The sequence below is a fragment of the Apodemus sylvaticus genome, chromosome X (assembly GCF_947179515.1).
Source record: "Apodemus sylvaticus chromosome X, mApoSyl1.1, whole genome shotgun sequence".
Classification (NCBI taxonomy): Eukaryota; Metazoa; Chordata; class Mammalia; order Rodentia; family Muridae; genus Apodemus; species Apodemus sylvaticus.
In genome coordinates, this window is record NC_067495.1 from 8222137 (window position 1) to 8236980 (window position 14844).

The 14844-nt window shown below is 43.4% G+C and overlaps 1 protein-coding gene across 1 annotated transcript; it reads right to left on the minus strand.

Annotated features, from left to right (window-relative positions):
* Window positions 1-1570: 1570 nt before the first annotated feature.
* Mpc1l (mitochondrial pyruvate carrier 1 like) lies at window positions 1571-1927 on the minus strand. Its single transcript, XM_052171594.1, has one exon. It carries the CDS (start codon window positions 1925-1927, stop codon window positions 1571-1573), a length of 357 nt encoding a protein of 118 aa, XP_052027554.1.
* Window positions 1928-14844: the final 12917 nt, after the last annotated feature.

Consider the following 14844-nt stretch of genomic DNA (forward strand, 5'->3'; position numbering starts at 1 on the left):
CTGAGACTGCTACAGAAGGACAGGTAGCTGAAGCCTCCCACAAACACCCATAAACCTGGATATAGATCTTCAAGCCACAGCGACCACACAAACTGTGAGACAGTGTTTGTGTTTTAAGCTGTTAAATTATTGAGTGGGTGGCTGGTGATATTGTGGCAGGCAAATAATATCCTGTCCTGTAATTTGTGCCCTCCCCTCCACCCTCATATTCAGAATGTGAAAGGGACTTCCCACAAATAACTCATGCTTGGATGCTGCAGATGACAGTTCCTGCAGCTTTTCCTGGAGTTCCACTGTTGGGCCGATCTTAGCCAAGAGCAGATGGCTTTAGAACCTTTCAGAAGGGGTTTTAATTTCTTTGCATTTGTAAAGTTGATCAGAAGCAGGTTCAGCACTTGTGAATATGTGTATTGGCCCCCAGAAACTGCATGGGATTTCCTGTACTCAGCAAAATCCTAGGCAAGGCATATGTGGCTCAAACCCAGAGGATAGCTTCTCCTAGCTATAATAATCTTACCTCACAACTTTGGTCTTCCCTCTTTATTGATACCCAGAGAATTCCTAGGGGATACTCTGAGCCACTACTGCTGACCAGTGACCCTCACTTCCCCCCCCCCCAATCACTAGCCAATTATCAACCCTGGGGCATGGCTCAGCATCTGCACAAACTCCTGTAATTTTCTACTTTAAAGGGTAATGGGAAAGCATTATAATTTGGGCATATTTACCTATAACTTCCCAAATTGACAGCAACCATCCTGAGCCCAGAAACCATTCTGAGTCCTTTATCCCATCTCCATGGTAACTTCCATTATTGTTCTAGGTAACCAAGAGACACTAGACTCTTAAGTATTTTAAAATGTAAACTAGTATTTCACTTCATTTATTTAAACCCACTTCTAAACATTTCTCTGTATGGACAGCTCCCAACCAGACCCTCTTTGGTGTAGGGATTTGTCACTACCAAATTTTAAGTCACCTGTGGCACCAACCACACTGGGCAGCCAAAAGCCTGTTTCCTAGAGAGGATTTTTAGTTGTTTGTTTTTGTTTTTGTTTTTGTTTTTAAAAAAGCTGCCGGGCTCTGGTGGCTCATGCCTTTAATCCCAGCACTTGGGAGGCAGGGGTGTGGATTTCTGAGTTTGAGACCAGCCTGGTCTACAGAGTGAGTTCCAGGACAGCCAGGGCTACACAGAGAAAGAGAAACCCTGTCTTGAAAAAAAAAAGGAAAGAAGAAAGAAAAGCTATGAGAAGATAGTTTGATTCTCCTCTTGTCTTCCTCCTACATCCAGCGCTGAAGTCTTCTGAAGAGAGAAACCCACCAATCTGCCTCCCTCTTACCTAGGAAACCTTTCCTCTTCCAGTTCACAAAACAGGCAACCGTCAATATCAATTTGGTGCTTTTTTTTTTTTTTTCGTTAATTAACCAAACTGCAGGTTTAAATCGGGTTTGCAAACCAAAGTTTTCCTTGGCTTTTCTTTAGGAGGAATAGAGTCCAGTGTTTGCAAGCTGCAAAGTCTGGTTCAGGCCACCCCTCTCACACACACACCCCACCCCCCAGTCATCAAGCTTATTTGGCCAGAGGGCTGGCGGCTTTGGCCTTGGCTCCTACACTGTAGTGGTGGTTCAGGTATCGGCTTGCCTGGATGCTCTGCGCCAACACGTTGGAGAAATGGCACACCATCAGCAGGTAGTTTTGAGGCTGGATATGGTAGGCAAAGCGCATGAAAGCCATAGAATAGAAGATGAGGGCCGTCGTCATGAGGCCACTGATTATGTCGGGAGGCGCCTTCATATCCTTAAAGGCGGCCAGCGGAAGGCCCCAGTTGGCCAGAGGACCCCAGAAGTGGGTGCTGGTTATATAATCCCAAAACTCCTTGATCTTAATATCTACCGCTTTCCACATTAGCATTACAGTCACCGCCATGGTCGCTTCAGTCGGAGAAGTGCCAACTGCCAAAATGCCAGCTAACAATTGAGCACGGAATGCGGACCTCCCACAAGACCCTGATGCAGCAATGGCCTGCAGCTTTGTGCTTTTGCGCCTCTGCCTTAAAGCACAGCAGTTCACGTGCTGTTGACGTGCTCAGCTGATGTGAGGCTTTTGGCAAGGGAAGAAGTTTACTGGGGAGGTGCCTAGGCTTGTGCACATGCGCCCTTCTGTATGATCGCTGTGGAAGGAGGGGTTTTGTGTAGCCTGTTGCTCTTCCTACACCCAGACCAAAGGCAAGGAATGGAGGCCTCAACAAGCAACCAACCCAGCCCACGGATGACCAGGCTGGCTGGCTTCTCTTCAGTTACTTGTTTCATCTGGCCTATAACTCCATGGCCATACAGTTTCTCGAACATGCAGAAACTTAGTCTGTGTTAATTTGAGGACTTAGTGTGCCACTTCACCCCTAAATATTTTAGTATCTGTCTCTTAGGAACAATAGCCACAATACCATCAGCCACTCATAACTCTTCAGGTCTATTATATCACTGTTAGCTGATGTCCATTACATATTTAAATGTTAGAGATTGATGACTATCTTTGTGTTTTCTTCTATCTCATTATAGAGGACAAACTCAAAATCAGTCAAAACTCATATTTGCTTTACTCTTGGGGTTGATCTTCTTTAGGATAGTTTCCCAGGCCCCTCCCTCTGTTTTTTTTTTTCTGTTTGTTTGGGCTTTTTGTTTGTTTGTTTGTTTGTTTTTTGTTTGTTTGTTTTTTGTTTTGGCTTGGTGGGGTTTTTTTTTTTTGTTTTTTGGGGGTTTGTTTGGGTTTTTTGGCTTTGTTTTATTTTGTTTGTTTGTTTTTTGTTTGTTTGTTTGTTTGTTTTTTGTTGTTCTTCCATAACGTAGATCTTTTGAAAAGTCCAGCCCTTAATTTAGATTTGTGGATTTTTTGTTTTTTGTTTTTTTTTGTTTTTTGTTTTGTTGTTGTTTTGGCGTTTGTTTGGGTTTTTTTGAGATAGTTTCTATGTGTCACCGTGGCTGTAACTCAGTTATGGAAAAAAAAAAAACTTATATTTGTAAAATAAGGGAAGCAACACCAAGTTATATTGTGTCTTTAAGGCATCACCAGGGAGGTACTTGGTGTGGCTTTGCTCCATCATTGGTGGGAAGCTGGATACTTTTTGCCTCTTCATGGCTCAGATAATCTTAGACATTTTGATAGTATATGGGCACCCTACTCTGCAACAGCTTTCTGTAACACTTTTTCTAACATAATTTTTGTATTGGTTTGGTTTGGTTTGGTTTTTTGAGACAGGGTTTCTCTGCATAGCTCTGGCTGTCCTGGAACTCACTCTGTAGACCAGGCTGGCCTCAAACTCAGAAATCCACCTGCCTCTGCCTCCCAAGTGCTGGGATTAAAGGCGTGCGCCACCACCGCACAGCTCTAACATATTTTTGTTGCTTATTTGGGAATTTCCCACAATGTACCTGGTCAAACACTTGTTTCCCATTCCTCCCAGGTCTGCCTTCCACCCAAAAATGAAAAATCTATACACCAAGTCCAGTTTGTGTTGCCCACATACTCACTGGTGCATAGTCAAACTCCCGAGGGGGGCCAGCCTCTTAAAGAAAACTGGGTCCAAGACACAATTCACTTATCAAATGATGCCCAAGAAGAAGGAAGGAAAGGGCCCTGGTCCTGGAAAGGCTTGATGCAGCAATGTAGGGGAGTACCAAGACAGAGAAGTGGGAAGGGGTGATTGGGGAATAAGGGGAGGGAAAAGGGCTTATGGGACTTACGGGGAGGGGGGAACCAGGAAAGGGGAAATCACTTGGAATGTAAATAAAGAATATATTGAATTTAAAAAAGGAAAAAGAAAGAAAACTGGGTCCTTCATCACCAGTAACCCTACCCCCAGCCACCAGAAACCATCAACTGGAGAGCTACACTTCAGCCTCCCTATCACAATTTTTAAGAATCCTCTTCAATGGCTTCCTGTCTAGACTTTTTTTTTTTTTGCAAAGGGAGGGGTAGAGAGGAGTCACGAATATTTCTATGCCTTTCATTCTCAGCTATGAGTCTACAGTTATTGTTACCACTGCAAAAGAAGCTTCCTTGTCCTTCACAGCCAGCAGCGACAGGGACCATTGACACCAGCATGGCCTCTGATGACAGCTGGACCATGGACACTAGCTTGGCTCCTGGCTGTAGCATGGAGCACAGACACCAATATGGCCTCCAGCAGCAGCAGCAGCACAGACCATGAAAGTTTCTAGGAGGTCACCACCCTGTCAGCCCTACTTAGAACAACATGTTCCTGTGCTGCTGCTGCACTTCCAGACCTCACATATCTCTTGACTACACACATCTTGGCCATCTTCCAGTTTCATGAATCCAGTTTCTAAAAGCATCTTCCCATAAGACCCACCTTTTTTAGTTGTTCTGGTGATACTGTGGGCTCGGCAGACTCAGCCTTCAAGATGCCCTAGGAGCTCCCCGGAGCTGCTCTGCAGTTCCTCCGGTACCAGTGGCCACTGCCATCTTAAACCAAATCTCCATTAAAATTTTTTGACATCTGTTAATAAAAATTCTTTTCTCTGAAGACTTATTGTATGTGCGTGTATATATGTGTGTACATGTGCCTATTGTGTACTGGGCCTACAGAGCCCAGTAAAGGGTGTCTGATCACTGGAGTTGAATTATAGGTGGTTGTCACCCACTAGACATGGGTGTTTGGGAACTGAACTCAGGACCTCTGGAAGAGTGACAAGCACTCTTAACCACTAAGCCACCTCCCAGACCCACTGAAAATGACAAACTTAAAGCTTATTTTCCTAGTAATTGTACTTTAATAAAAATAGCATTGGCAGGCTGGAGAGATAGCTCAGTGGTTTAGCGCACCAACTGCTCTTCCAGAGGTCCTAAGTTCAATTTCCAGCAACCACATGGTAGCTCACAAACATTTGTAATAGGATATGATGCCTTCTTCTGGTGTGTCTAAAGAAAACAATGGTGTACTCATTCATAAAATAAATCTTTAAAAAATTGCATTTACTAGGCTAGAAAGATGGCTCCGTGTTTAGGAGCACTTGCTCGTGCCAGGGTTCATTTTCCAGCATCATCCTAGCTGCTTACAACCATCTGAGACTCCAATTCCAGGGGATCTGAAGTCCTCTTGTGACCTTCAATGACAAGGTATAAACATTTTGCATCTATATACATGTAAGCAAAATACTCATGCACATAAAATACATCTTTAAAAATAGCTATTGTTAGCCGGGCAGTGGTGGCGCACGCCTTTAATCCCAGCACTTGGGGGGGGGGCGCCGGGGGGGGGGGGGGGCAGAGGCAGGCGGATTTCTGAGTTCGAGGCCAGCCTGGTCTACAGAGTGAGTTCCAGGACAGCCAGGGCTACACAGAGAAACCCTGTCTGGGGGGAAAAAAACCAAAAAGCTATTGTTGAAAAGTAGTCAGATGTACATTAAATTACCACTATCTTCTGTTGTGACTTGCAATCAACCTTTAAAATTAATGTTATTTGTATATTGTTGAGAGCACAAAGGTCCTTGTGCCCACAGATCTCCAGGGAAACTAGCAATATTAGGCACCCAGGATTGTCCTTTCAAAGGGAAAAAAATAAGCTGTTTTTCCAGAAGTCTGGGAGTTGGAGATAAATAGTCTGATCTGCTTTATCTGTTGGGCTAGGACATATCACATTCCTACAGTCAGGACCAGAGGTAGCTAGTAATCTAAATGACCCTTAACACATTCATTACCTGTACAGCCAAGGGCTCCCCCAAGCTCACACAACTAGGACCAGAGGTGGCTAATAGCCCAAATGACTTCTGTACTATCTGTAGGACTGAGACTAGGCCAGATCCTACCTCAAGCTAGTACAGGTAGTGTATTTCCAGAACTCATCTTGGAAAAAAAATGGCACACATTTTGAGTTAAGTTTCAATGTAATTATACCCCCTTATACACTGCAGATTGTATTACACCAGCAAACTTTTCCCCAAATTATATTGTGTTTAAATATGCTGGCAATAAACTGCCTGGTGTCAAACTAGGAATTTGACAAGTCAGCCTGAGTTTTCATCCTCACCTCTTCATGCTTCATTTCCCTGCTTACTGTGACACCAGCAGGGAACCCCCCCCCCCAGTGTATGTTTACATCTCAGCTAGTTCATAAATACAGCTTAAATACATAGTAAAGCTAACAGTTGATACATACCTGCATTTGAAAGGTTTCAGTGTATTAGTCGGAGTTCTAAAGGAACAGAACTGATATGAATATATATAAAGGGGCTTTATAGGATGTGATCTGAATAGTCCAGTATTGGTTGTCTCATGATAGGCTGAGAAACTAGTAGCAGTTGTTCAGTCCATTGGGTTGGGTGTCTCAGTCTGGAAGATTCCTAGAGAGCTGCTGGGCTTGAGTCTACATGAGAATCCTCAAGAAATCGCATTTACATCAGCAGCAACAGGAGAGCCAAGCTTATCAGCGCGAGTGAGAGCAAACACTCCATGTCCTCCTTTCATGTCCTTTTCTGTGCGTTCCCACCAGAAGGTGGCCTGTCATGGGACTCAACTGAACACCAACATGAACATGACTAATGAGCTCACTATCACCCTTCGAGAGACAGTGATGGGAGAAGACACGCCAATGCAAAGAAAAAAGAAAGGTTCCTAGCATTGTCTTGAGGAATATACCATCATACATTCTTCTGAAGTCCTTGGTCACAGGGCCTATAGAATTTTACTTGAATGACTACAAGCCAACACAATTTTCTGGTGAATCCCAGTGCATTAGGTTTTTTTTTTTTTTTTTTCTTTACATGAAACCTGGACTACTCTCACGAGAAAGTTGGACTATTTACATTCTCAAAAAAGCAAAAGATACTCCCCTCCTTCCCTCATATACCCTTTACTTAAATTCACAGCAACCTCCCCCTGCCCCCCCCCAACACTATGTGACTGAGGATGGCCTTGAACTGCTGATCCTTCTGCTTTCACCTCTTGAGAGGTGATAGTACACACCTGGCTCTATTTCTTTTTAACTTCTTAATGATTCTTTGTGAATTTCACATCAGGCACCCCAATCCTACTCATCCCCACTTCCCTTTGTATCTACCTTCCACCCTTATAGCCTGTACCCAAGGAAATAAAACACTAAAACAACAACAACAATCTTGTCATGGAAGCTGTAGTGTGTCACTGTGTGCTCCAGTTTACTCTTGTCCACACAACATTACTCACAAATATTCATTGCAGTGAGTCACTGGTGTGATCTGAGGCCTCTGGCTTCTGCTCCACTATCAATATTGGATCCTCACGGAGACTCCTCTCAGATATCCTGTGGTTGCCCTGTGTCATGGAGATCCTGCAGCTTTGGGTCAGCAGGACCTGACCTTTCATGTGCTCCAACAGTTCATCTATAGGGTAGATGTTGGGGCAAGCCAACTCAAAGGCCAGGATCTGGCTTGGCTGGTAGCTGAATTTGTCTGTTGATTGTGATCTTGAAGATTCAGTTGAAGATTGCAGTTTAATGGAATGTCCCTCAGTTTCCTCAATGCCTACCTCTATAGTCTGAATAGGTTCATATTCTTGAAAAGTTCACGCCTTGAGTCTGATATGGTGGGATACATCTTTAATCCCAGTACTTGAGAGGTAGAGGCAGGTGGAGCACTGAGTCTGAGGTCAACCAGGAATATACAGTGAGACTCTCTAAACTTCATACCTTGGAACTTAACTCCCAAGGTGACAGTTACATATGGGGCCACTAGACCTGGTAGTGCATGCCATAATCTAGCCCTTGGGAGGTAGAAGCAGGAGGATTGGCTATTTAAAGCTCATCTCCCCGGATAGTATATTAATCAGGATTCTCTGAAGCAGTCCCATTCAGGTCTGAATGATATCTGGAGAGTAGCTGGTCTTAATGTTAGAAGGCTGAAATAACTGGCTTCTGCTATCACTGACAGATGGTGGCAGTGTGGCAGTGGTGTCAGCAGCAGTCCTCAACACAAAAAGGCAAGCAGGCAAAAAAGCCAAAGATTTCCTCTCAGAGCTCTTTATGTCAGGGCCACTGGAAGGTACTGCCTGCATTCAGGGCGGGTCTTTTCCACTTCAGTTAACCTAATCAAAGTCGCTCACAGGCCTGCCAGAGGCTTTATCTCACGGGTGATTCATAGAAGCACAGAAACCCATCCAGTGCTGAATTTCCCAAATGCCTAAAGTTTGGACCGCCCAGCTTCCAGAACTGTGTGGACTTATTTCCGTTATTTATAAATTACCCAGTCTAAGTCATTTCGTTATAGAATCTCAAACTGACTATGACAGCTATCTTGAAGGTACTCATTTTTGGCAGGCACACAATGGAAGAGATGTTGTACCTCTAGGATATCAGGAAGCACGTGGTCTCTCTGGGGCTCTTTATGATGCTATGGTTGCAGTTGCTAGCTTTCTCCTCTGTAAAGTTAGGATTTCCCCCTCCCTTGGCAGTTAACAAGGAATTTGTGGGAAGATACTTTGAGACCATGTAAATGTCTCATTAACTATTTACCCCTCAACTGTTAACATCCATTGATGATTCTTACGAGAGTCAAGCATTAATGATAATGTTTTACTTCTTATGAGTTTCCGTCTCCTAATTTAAAACACTAAACATCAAAAATGAGTTTCATTACATTTGCCCTGGAATACTGGCCGATGTTGTTGCTTTGTTTGTTTGTTTTTTGTTTTTAATATAACTGTTTCTGAATTATGGCTCTATAGAAAAAAATGGGACATTTAGGAGTTGAGTAATTAGGAAGCATTTCTTTTCTGCTATCTCTGGTGCTGATTTCCTTGGACTATTTGCTCATCATTTCTACCAAAGGGAATAAATAGCACTGTGCCTCATGAGGCTGGATGAATAAAACAATAGGCCGTTATATTGGCTCTGTTATTTTCAGTCACTGCTGAAAGCAATTTTCGAGCCATCTGTGGCCCTGATGCTAATCTCCTCATTCTTTGCTGTTTCTCTCATGTGTGTACAGTGGCCAAAGGCTGTGTGCCAGTCTCACATACACCAGGAGCTACAAAGATGAGGAAGTTAGTCTGGCATGTTGTGCCTCTGTTTTCCCAGTGGTCCCTTGTATGCTCACCTAGTCAGGGTCCCTCAGTGCAATGAAATGGCAGAAGGGAATCGGTTGTGCTTGGTCCCTGTGGAAGCCAACGTTTCACACACACTGCTTTTGTCTTTTTGCATAGGTACACAGCCATCTGGTCCTCCCGTCAACTGTGAGCCCAGCAGAAGCTCCAGTTTTCCTCCACACCCTTTCTGCCTTGGGCCCACTTTGGAGACCCTATTACAGGGGAGGCAGAATTTTCTTTCTGTGCACCAAATAGAGTCCCAGCTGGACCTAAGACTGAAGTTGACCTGAGAGACTAACAGGAGAAAAGCATACAAATGTAATGAGAGTGACATGACCTACAAGGAGTTGGCAGGACCAGCATGCTTTTTGTATCAGGTTGAACAAAGACAGGCAATTGTAGAAAAGTCAGTTGGAGGGAGGACAAAGGAAGGTGATGGTTATTTTAACAAGGTCTATGTGCACAGGATTCTCTCCACTAAAAATTGTCTCTCTTGCTACACAGATGGTATCTTTATGTGGGAGAGTTCACCTGTATTTTGAAAGAAAAAAAAAGAATCTGCTGTGTGTCAGGTACCTTTAAGTGAAAGTAATCCCTTGGTGTAAGTGGCACATTTTGAGATGGCATATGACTGCCACAGCAGTTGGTTAGTGCTCGCTCCTACTACCTACTCTTTGCACCAGAAATAAAAATAAAAACTTAACCTTTCTTTTTTTGGCTTTTCTAAGACAGGGTTTCTCTGTGTATCCCTGGCTGTTCTGGAACTCATTCTGTAGACCAGGCTGGCCTTGAACTCAGAAATCCGCCTGCCTCTGCCTCCCAAGTGCTGGGATTAAAGGCGTGCACCACCACCACCCGGCAAAACTTAACCTTTCAGTGAGACAATCAACTACTATTTTACATCTTGGGAAGACGTATAAACAAAAACAGGGTTTGGGGGCTGGAGAGATGGCTCAGCAGTTAAAGCACTGACTGCTGCTCTTCCAGAGGTCCTGAGTTTAATTCCCAGCAACCACAGGGTGACTCATAACCAACTGTAATGGGATCTGATACCCTCTTCTGGTGTATCTGAAGACAGCTACAGTGTACTCATATATAATCTTAAAAACAAAATCTTAAAAACAAACAAACACCCACAGAATTTTGCCTTTAAAATCTTTTCATGGGCACTGGGGATGGAACCAAAGCCTTGCACTTTCAGCACTAAAACTTTTTCCCTAAAAAAGATTCTATGCCTATTGGCTAGGAAAATAGCCCAGTTATTAAAGTACTTGGCTTGCAAGGATGGGGACCTGAGTGAGAGTCCCAGAACCCACATTGAAAAGCAATGCACCCCAGTGTTTAAGAGAATGTTCTCCAGCTGCTGTGGCTGTGCACACCCCTAATCCCAGCACCCAGGAGGCAGAAACAGGTGGATCTCTGTGAGTTCAAGGTCAGCCTGAGCAACATAGCAAGTTCCAGTACAGCCAGGGCTATGTAGAGAGAGATTTTCTCAAAAGAAAGAAAAAGAAAAAAGAAAATGACTAATCTTGAAAAGGACCAGTCAGATGGCAACTTACAGGAGTCAGCTCATTCTTTCTACAGTATGGTTCCAGGAATCAAATTGGCAACAAGTGCTTTTTACCCACTGAACCAGCTCACCAACCCTAGAAGGCACTTTTGATCACCCAGTCAGGAACTGTCCAGCAGCTAGATACTTTCAAACTGGAAGCATTCTGCTCCTTACCATAGGGTTAGCATTCATCAGTAACCTTGTCCAAATCAATGCTCTCATGAACTGCCTTTCAATTCAACCAACACCTCCATATGCAAACCAGCCAGAATTTATTAACTGTAAGGCAGACTCTGTCTTCTCTTCCTCTTTGGTTACCTATTTATCATCAGTATAGAATCTCAGTTTATCCACTGGGCTATGATCTTGCACTAGCCTCCTAATTTTAAAGCACAAACTGGCCCAGCATTGATTGGACAGTATATCCCCCTGAGATCATCTACTCTCAAAGTGCAATTCCTCCCCTTATTTACTCTATTCTGTCTGCTTTCACACCTTATAGGAACTAACTTGGGTATTTCAGTTCTGTTTTCTGCTTTTTATTTTCTGGTTTGTTTGGGGGATTTTGCTCTTTTACCCCCTTCCCCTAACACACACACACTTTTTTTTTTTGCACAAGATCTCATAGAGCATGTCTTTAATCCTAGAACTTGGGAAGCAGAGGTAAATGGATCTCTGTGAATTAGAGGCTAGCTTAGTCTACATTGTGAGTTCTAGACCAGTCAGGGCTGCATAGTAAAATTCCATCTCAAAAGGAGGAAGAAAAGGAAGAGGAGGAGGAAGAGAAGAAGGAGGGGGGAGGAGGAGGTAGGGGGGAGGAGGAGGTAGAGGAGGGGAGGAGGAAGAAGGGGAAGAGGAAGAGGGGGAGGAGGAGGGGGGGAGGAGGGGGAGAGGAGGAGGAGGAGGAGGAGAAGGAGAAGGAGAAGAAGAAGAAGAAGAAGAAGAAGGAGAAGGAGAAGGAGAAGGAGAAGGAGAAGGAGAAGGAGAAGGAGAAGAAGAAAAAGAAAAAGAAGAAGAAGAAGAAAGGTGATGCACACCTTTAATCCCAGAATTTAAGAGGCAGAAGCAGGCACATCTCCGAGTTTGAGGGCAGCCTGATCTATGAAGCAAGCTCTAGGACAGCCAGGGCTATACAGAGAAACCCTTTCTCAAAAGCAAACAAAGAAAGAAGAGGCAGGGATTGGACCCAGAATGTCTTTTGAAACCTTAGAGCCCACTCCTAATAACATACCATCTCCAACAATGGCACACCTACTCCAACTGGGCCACACCTAATCATTCAGTTTATCAACTAGAGATTAAGCCTTTAGGGGCCATTGTCCTTCAAACTGTCACAGAGACAGAGTTACATGTAGCTCAAACTCTTTGAATTAGTTTCTTTTCTGATGTTGTTATAAGCACAATGACCAAAAGTGACTTATAGAAGGAAGAGTGTATTTGGGCTTATAGTTTCAAGTGCATAGGAGTCGATCATTGTGGGAGGCATGGCAACAGGCAGGCATGGCAGCCAGAGCAAGAAACCAAGAAATCGCATCCTCAACTGAAAGCATGAAGCAGAGATAGTCAACCAGAAGTGAGGTGAAGCCATGTAATCTCAAAATCTACCCAAAGGCCATACCACCTAAACCTCCCCAAACAGTGCCACTAACTGAGGACCAAGGATTCACATGCCTGAGCCCATGAGGTATTTCATTCAAACATGACATTCTACTCCTTGGAGCATATAGGCTTGCCACACAATGAGGCAAAATGCATTTAGTTCAACTGCAAAAGTCCCCATAAGTTTTCACAGTCTCAATACTGTTTAAAAGTCCATGGTCACTTTTGGAACTCAAGGCAATCTCTTAACTATAGCAAATTACATACTTCAAACATAAATGGCAGAGACAATATCATTCCAAAAGAGAGGAATTGGTGAATGGCATTGTGAGGAAACACTGAACCAAAATAAGACTGGAACCCAGCAAAGCAAACAGCAAATCCTATAGCCCCATGTCAAGTAGCAAAGGACATAAATGACTTCACCCCTCCAGCTTTGTTGCCTACAGAGTACATCTCTCTATTGAGCTGGTTCCACTTCCTATATGCAGCTCTCCTTGGCAGAAGTCTCATAGCTCTTGCTTCTCCAGCATGTTGGATCTCTATTACAATCCAGATGTAGGCACATAATTTTTACAGCCTACTTTAATGAGGGTTCAACCTCACCTCTAGCCCACCACCCACCAGAGTAGTGGAATAGAAAGGTTATTAGGATACAGGGGCATGGACCTGTTTAGAAATAGTTCTTTAGGGTGACTCCAATTTTTGTTATTCTCAGTCCAGTCCAGTAGCAAACATGAAACACAAATCAGCAGTTGCATCCCAGTCTACTCAGCAGACACCACACACAACTCAGCAAGGGTAATTCAATCTAGAAGAAACCAAGAGGCTCCCCCACTGGCACATCCTGGGAAGCACAAGAAACTGCGGGAACAGAGGAGAAGTCACCACAATGCAATGTGAAGCTCACAATGCAATGTAAGGGAAACAATACATGAATGTCATCAGCGAAGACCAGCAAGGGGGAGAAAAGCAAACCAATGCTTGAGCCACCACTGTCTGTGAGATCATATTTATATTCTTTCTAAACATCACACATCCTTTCCGATGTTTGCTATAGCAAAAATCCTTCCACCCATGTCTGCTTCAGGAAAACATTCTTTCATGTGTCTGCTTTAGCAAGACATCATCTAACATAACTGACTTTCCAAAGAAACTGGGTTTCTCCTTTACCCATATTTCACTTTCATAGCTTCATTCAATGGTCTCTCAGGGCCTCCCTACCCATGGCTTCAATGACCCTCTGAAACTAAAGGGGAAGAACACATGGCCCCTACACTCTTGCATTCCTCATGACTCCAAAGTCAGCAGCTTAGGTGGACCCTGATCCCCTGAGATTACATGAGCAGCACCCCCTTTTTTAATTCTGTTGGCTTCCACGAAGTGAAAGCTTAGCTGGGGGAGTAATTGCCCTGAAGGCACTCTGGCCCCTTTCCAGGGCAAAGCTGGAGGTGCCTCTTTAACTGTGCGGATGCCCTTAACATTTAGAGCCTTCTCTTCCAGCACTTGCTTTGGTTTTAGCATTAAACTTCCTAGTGTTTTTTTCCCTCTCTCCAATTTATACATTTTGTATTTCTTTCTGCCCCATTTGTTCCTTTTCATTGTAGACCAGCAGAAGTGTTATCAGTAACAACCACATCACATATTCAATGTTAGGATGTCTTGAAATTCCTCCACCAAAGAAATTAGTCCATTAGCCTTAGGCAGGTTCTTAAGATAAGGGCAAAAGGTCGCTAGATTATTTGCTAAACTATCTCTAGTCTAATAGTTGTTAAAGTACTTATTTGTACTGTCTTCTAGGCACTCAGTTATATGCATAGTGACATATTTTCTGAAAATATCTTGTCTTCAGAGACTGAACTTTTTCCAGACCTTGCAGCTAAGTTAATAATATGCCTTGAGATCATTTAAGACTATGCACTTAACCTGCTCTCCTGTATACTTAGCCTATTTAAGTGTAACCTGCCTTTAAAAACAATGTGACCAACCTGACTATACCTTGGATTTCCCATACAATCAGCTTTTACAACCTAAGCTAAATGCATAGCTTTCATTTTAAATTATGTAATTTTATGCCCCTGATCCAGAATACTATTTCTGTGTGCTTGAATGTTGTAGTAATTGTTTTCTGAAAGCAACCTTAAACAAAAACAATATTCTCTATAAATTTTGGAAGCAATATATGGATAGAGGTTAATTACATCTATGTGGTTTGGCATGTTATTCTGGGTCAGGTACAGTCAGTAAAATGACTTCTTCCATTGTAAAGTTGTTACAGATATCTGCACAGAATCCTTCATTCCTTTCCAAACTTGTGTTTTCCACACTGTTCCATAAAGACGGAGCAAAAACCTATGTTAAAGACACACACAGGCTCAATAGACACATAGGCACAACACACAGATCAGACAGACAACAGGGACAGACAGACCAAGACATACACAATAGACACAGTGTAGACAGGCCAGTAACCACCAACTACAGACAGACAAAAGACACGGGGAGAGAAGTAGAAAATTCAAATTTGGCATCACCCTAGGTTTAAGCAGATCAAAAGGTAGTTGCCTTTTGGAAAAAATTCCTTAATGTAACATTGACACATTTTGGTGTCCCCTCT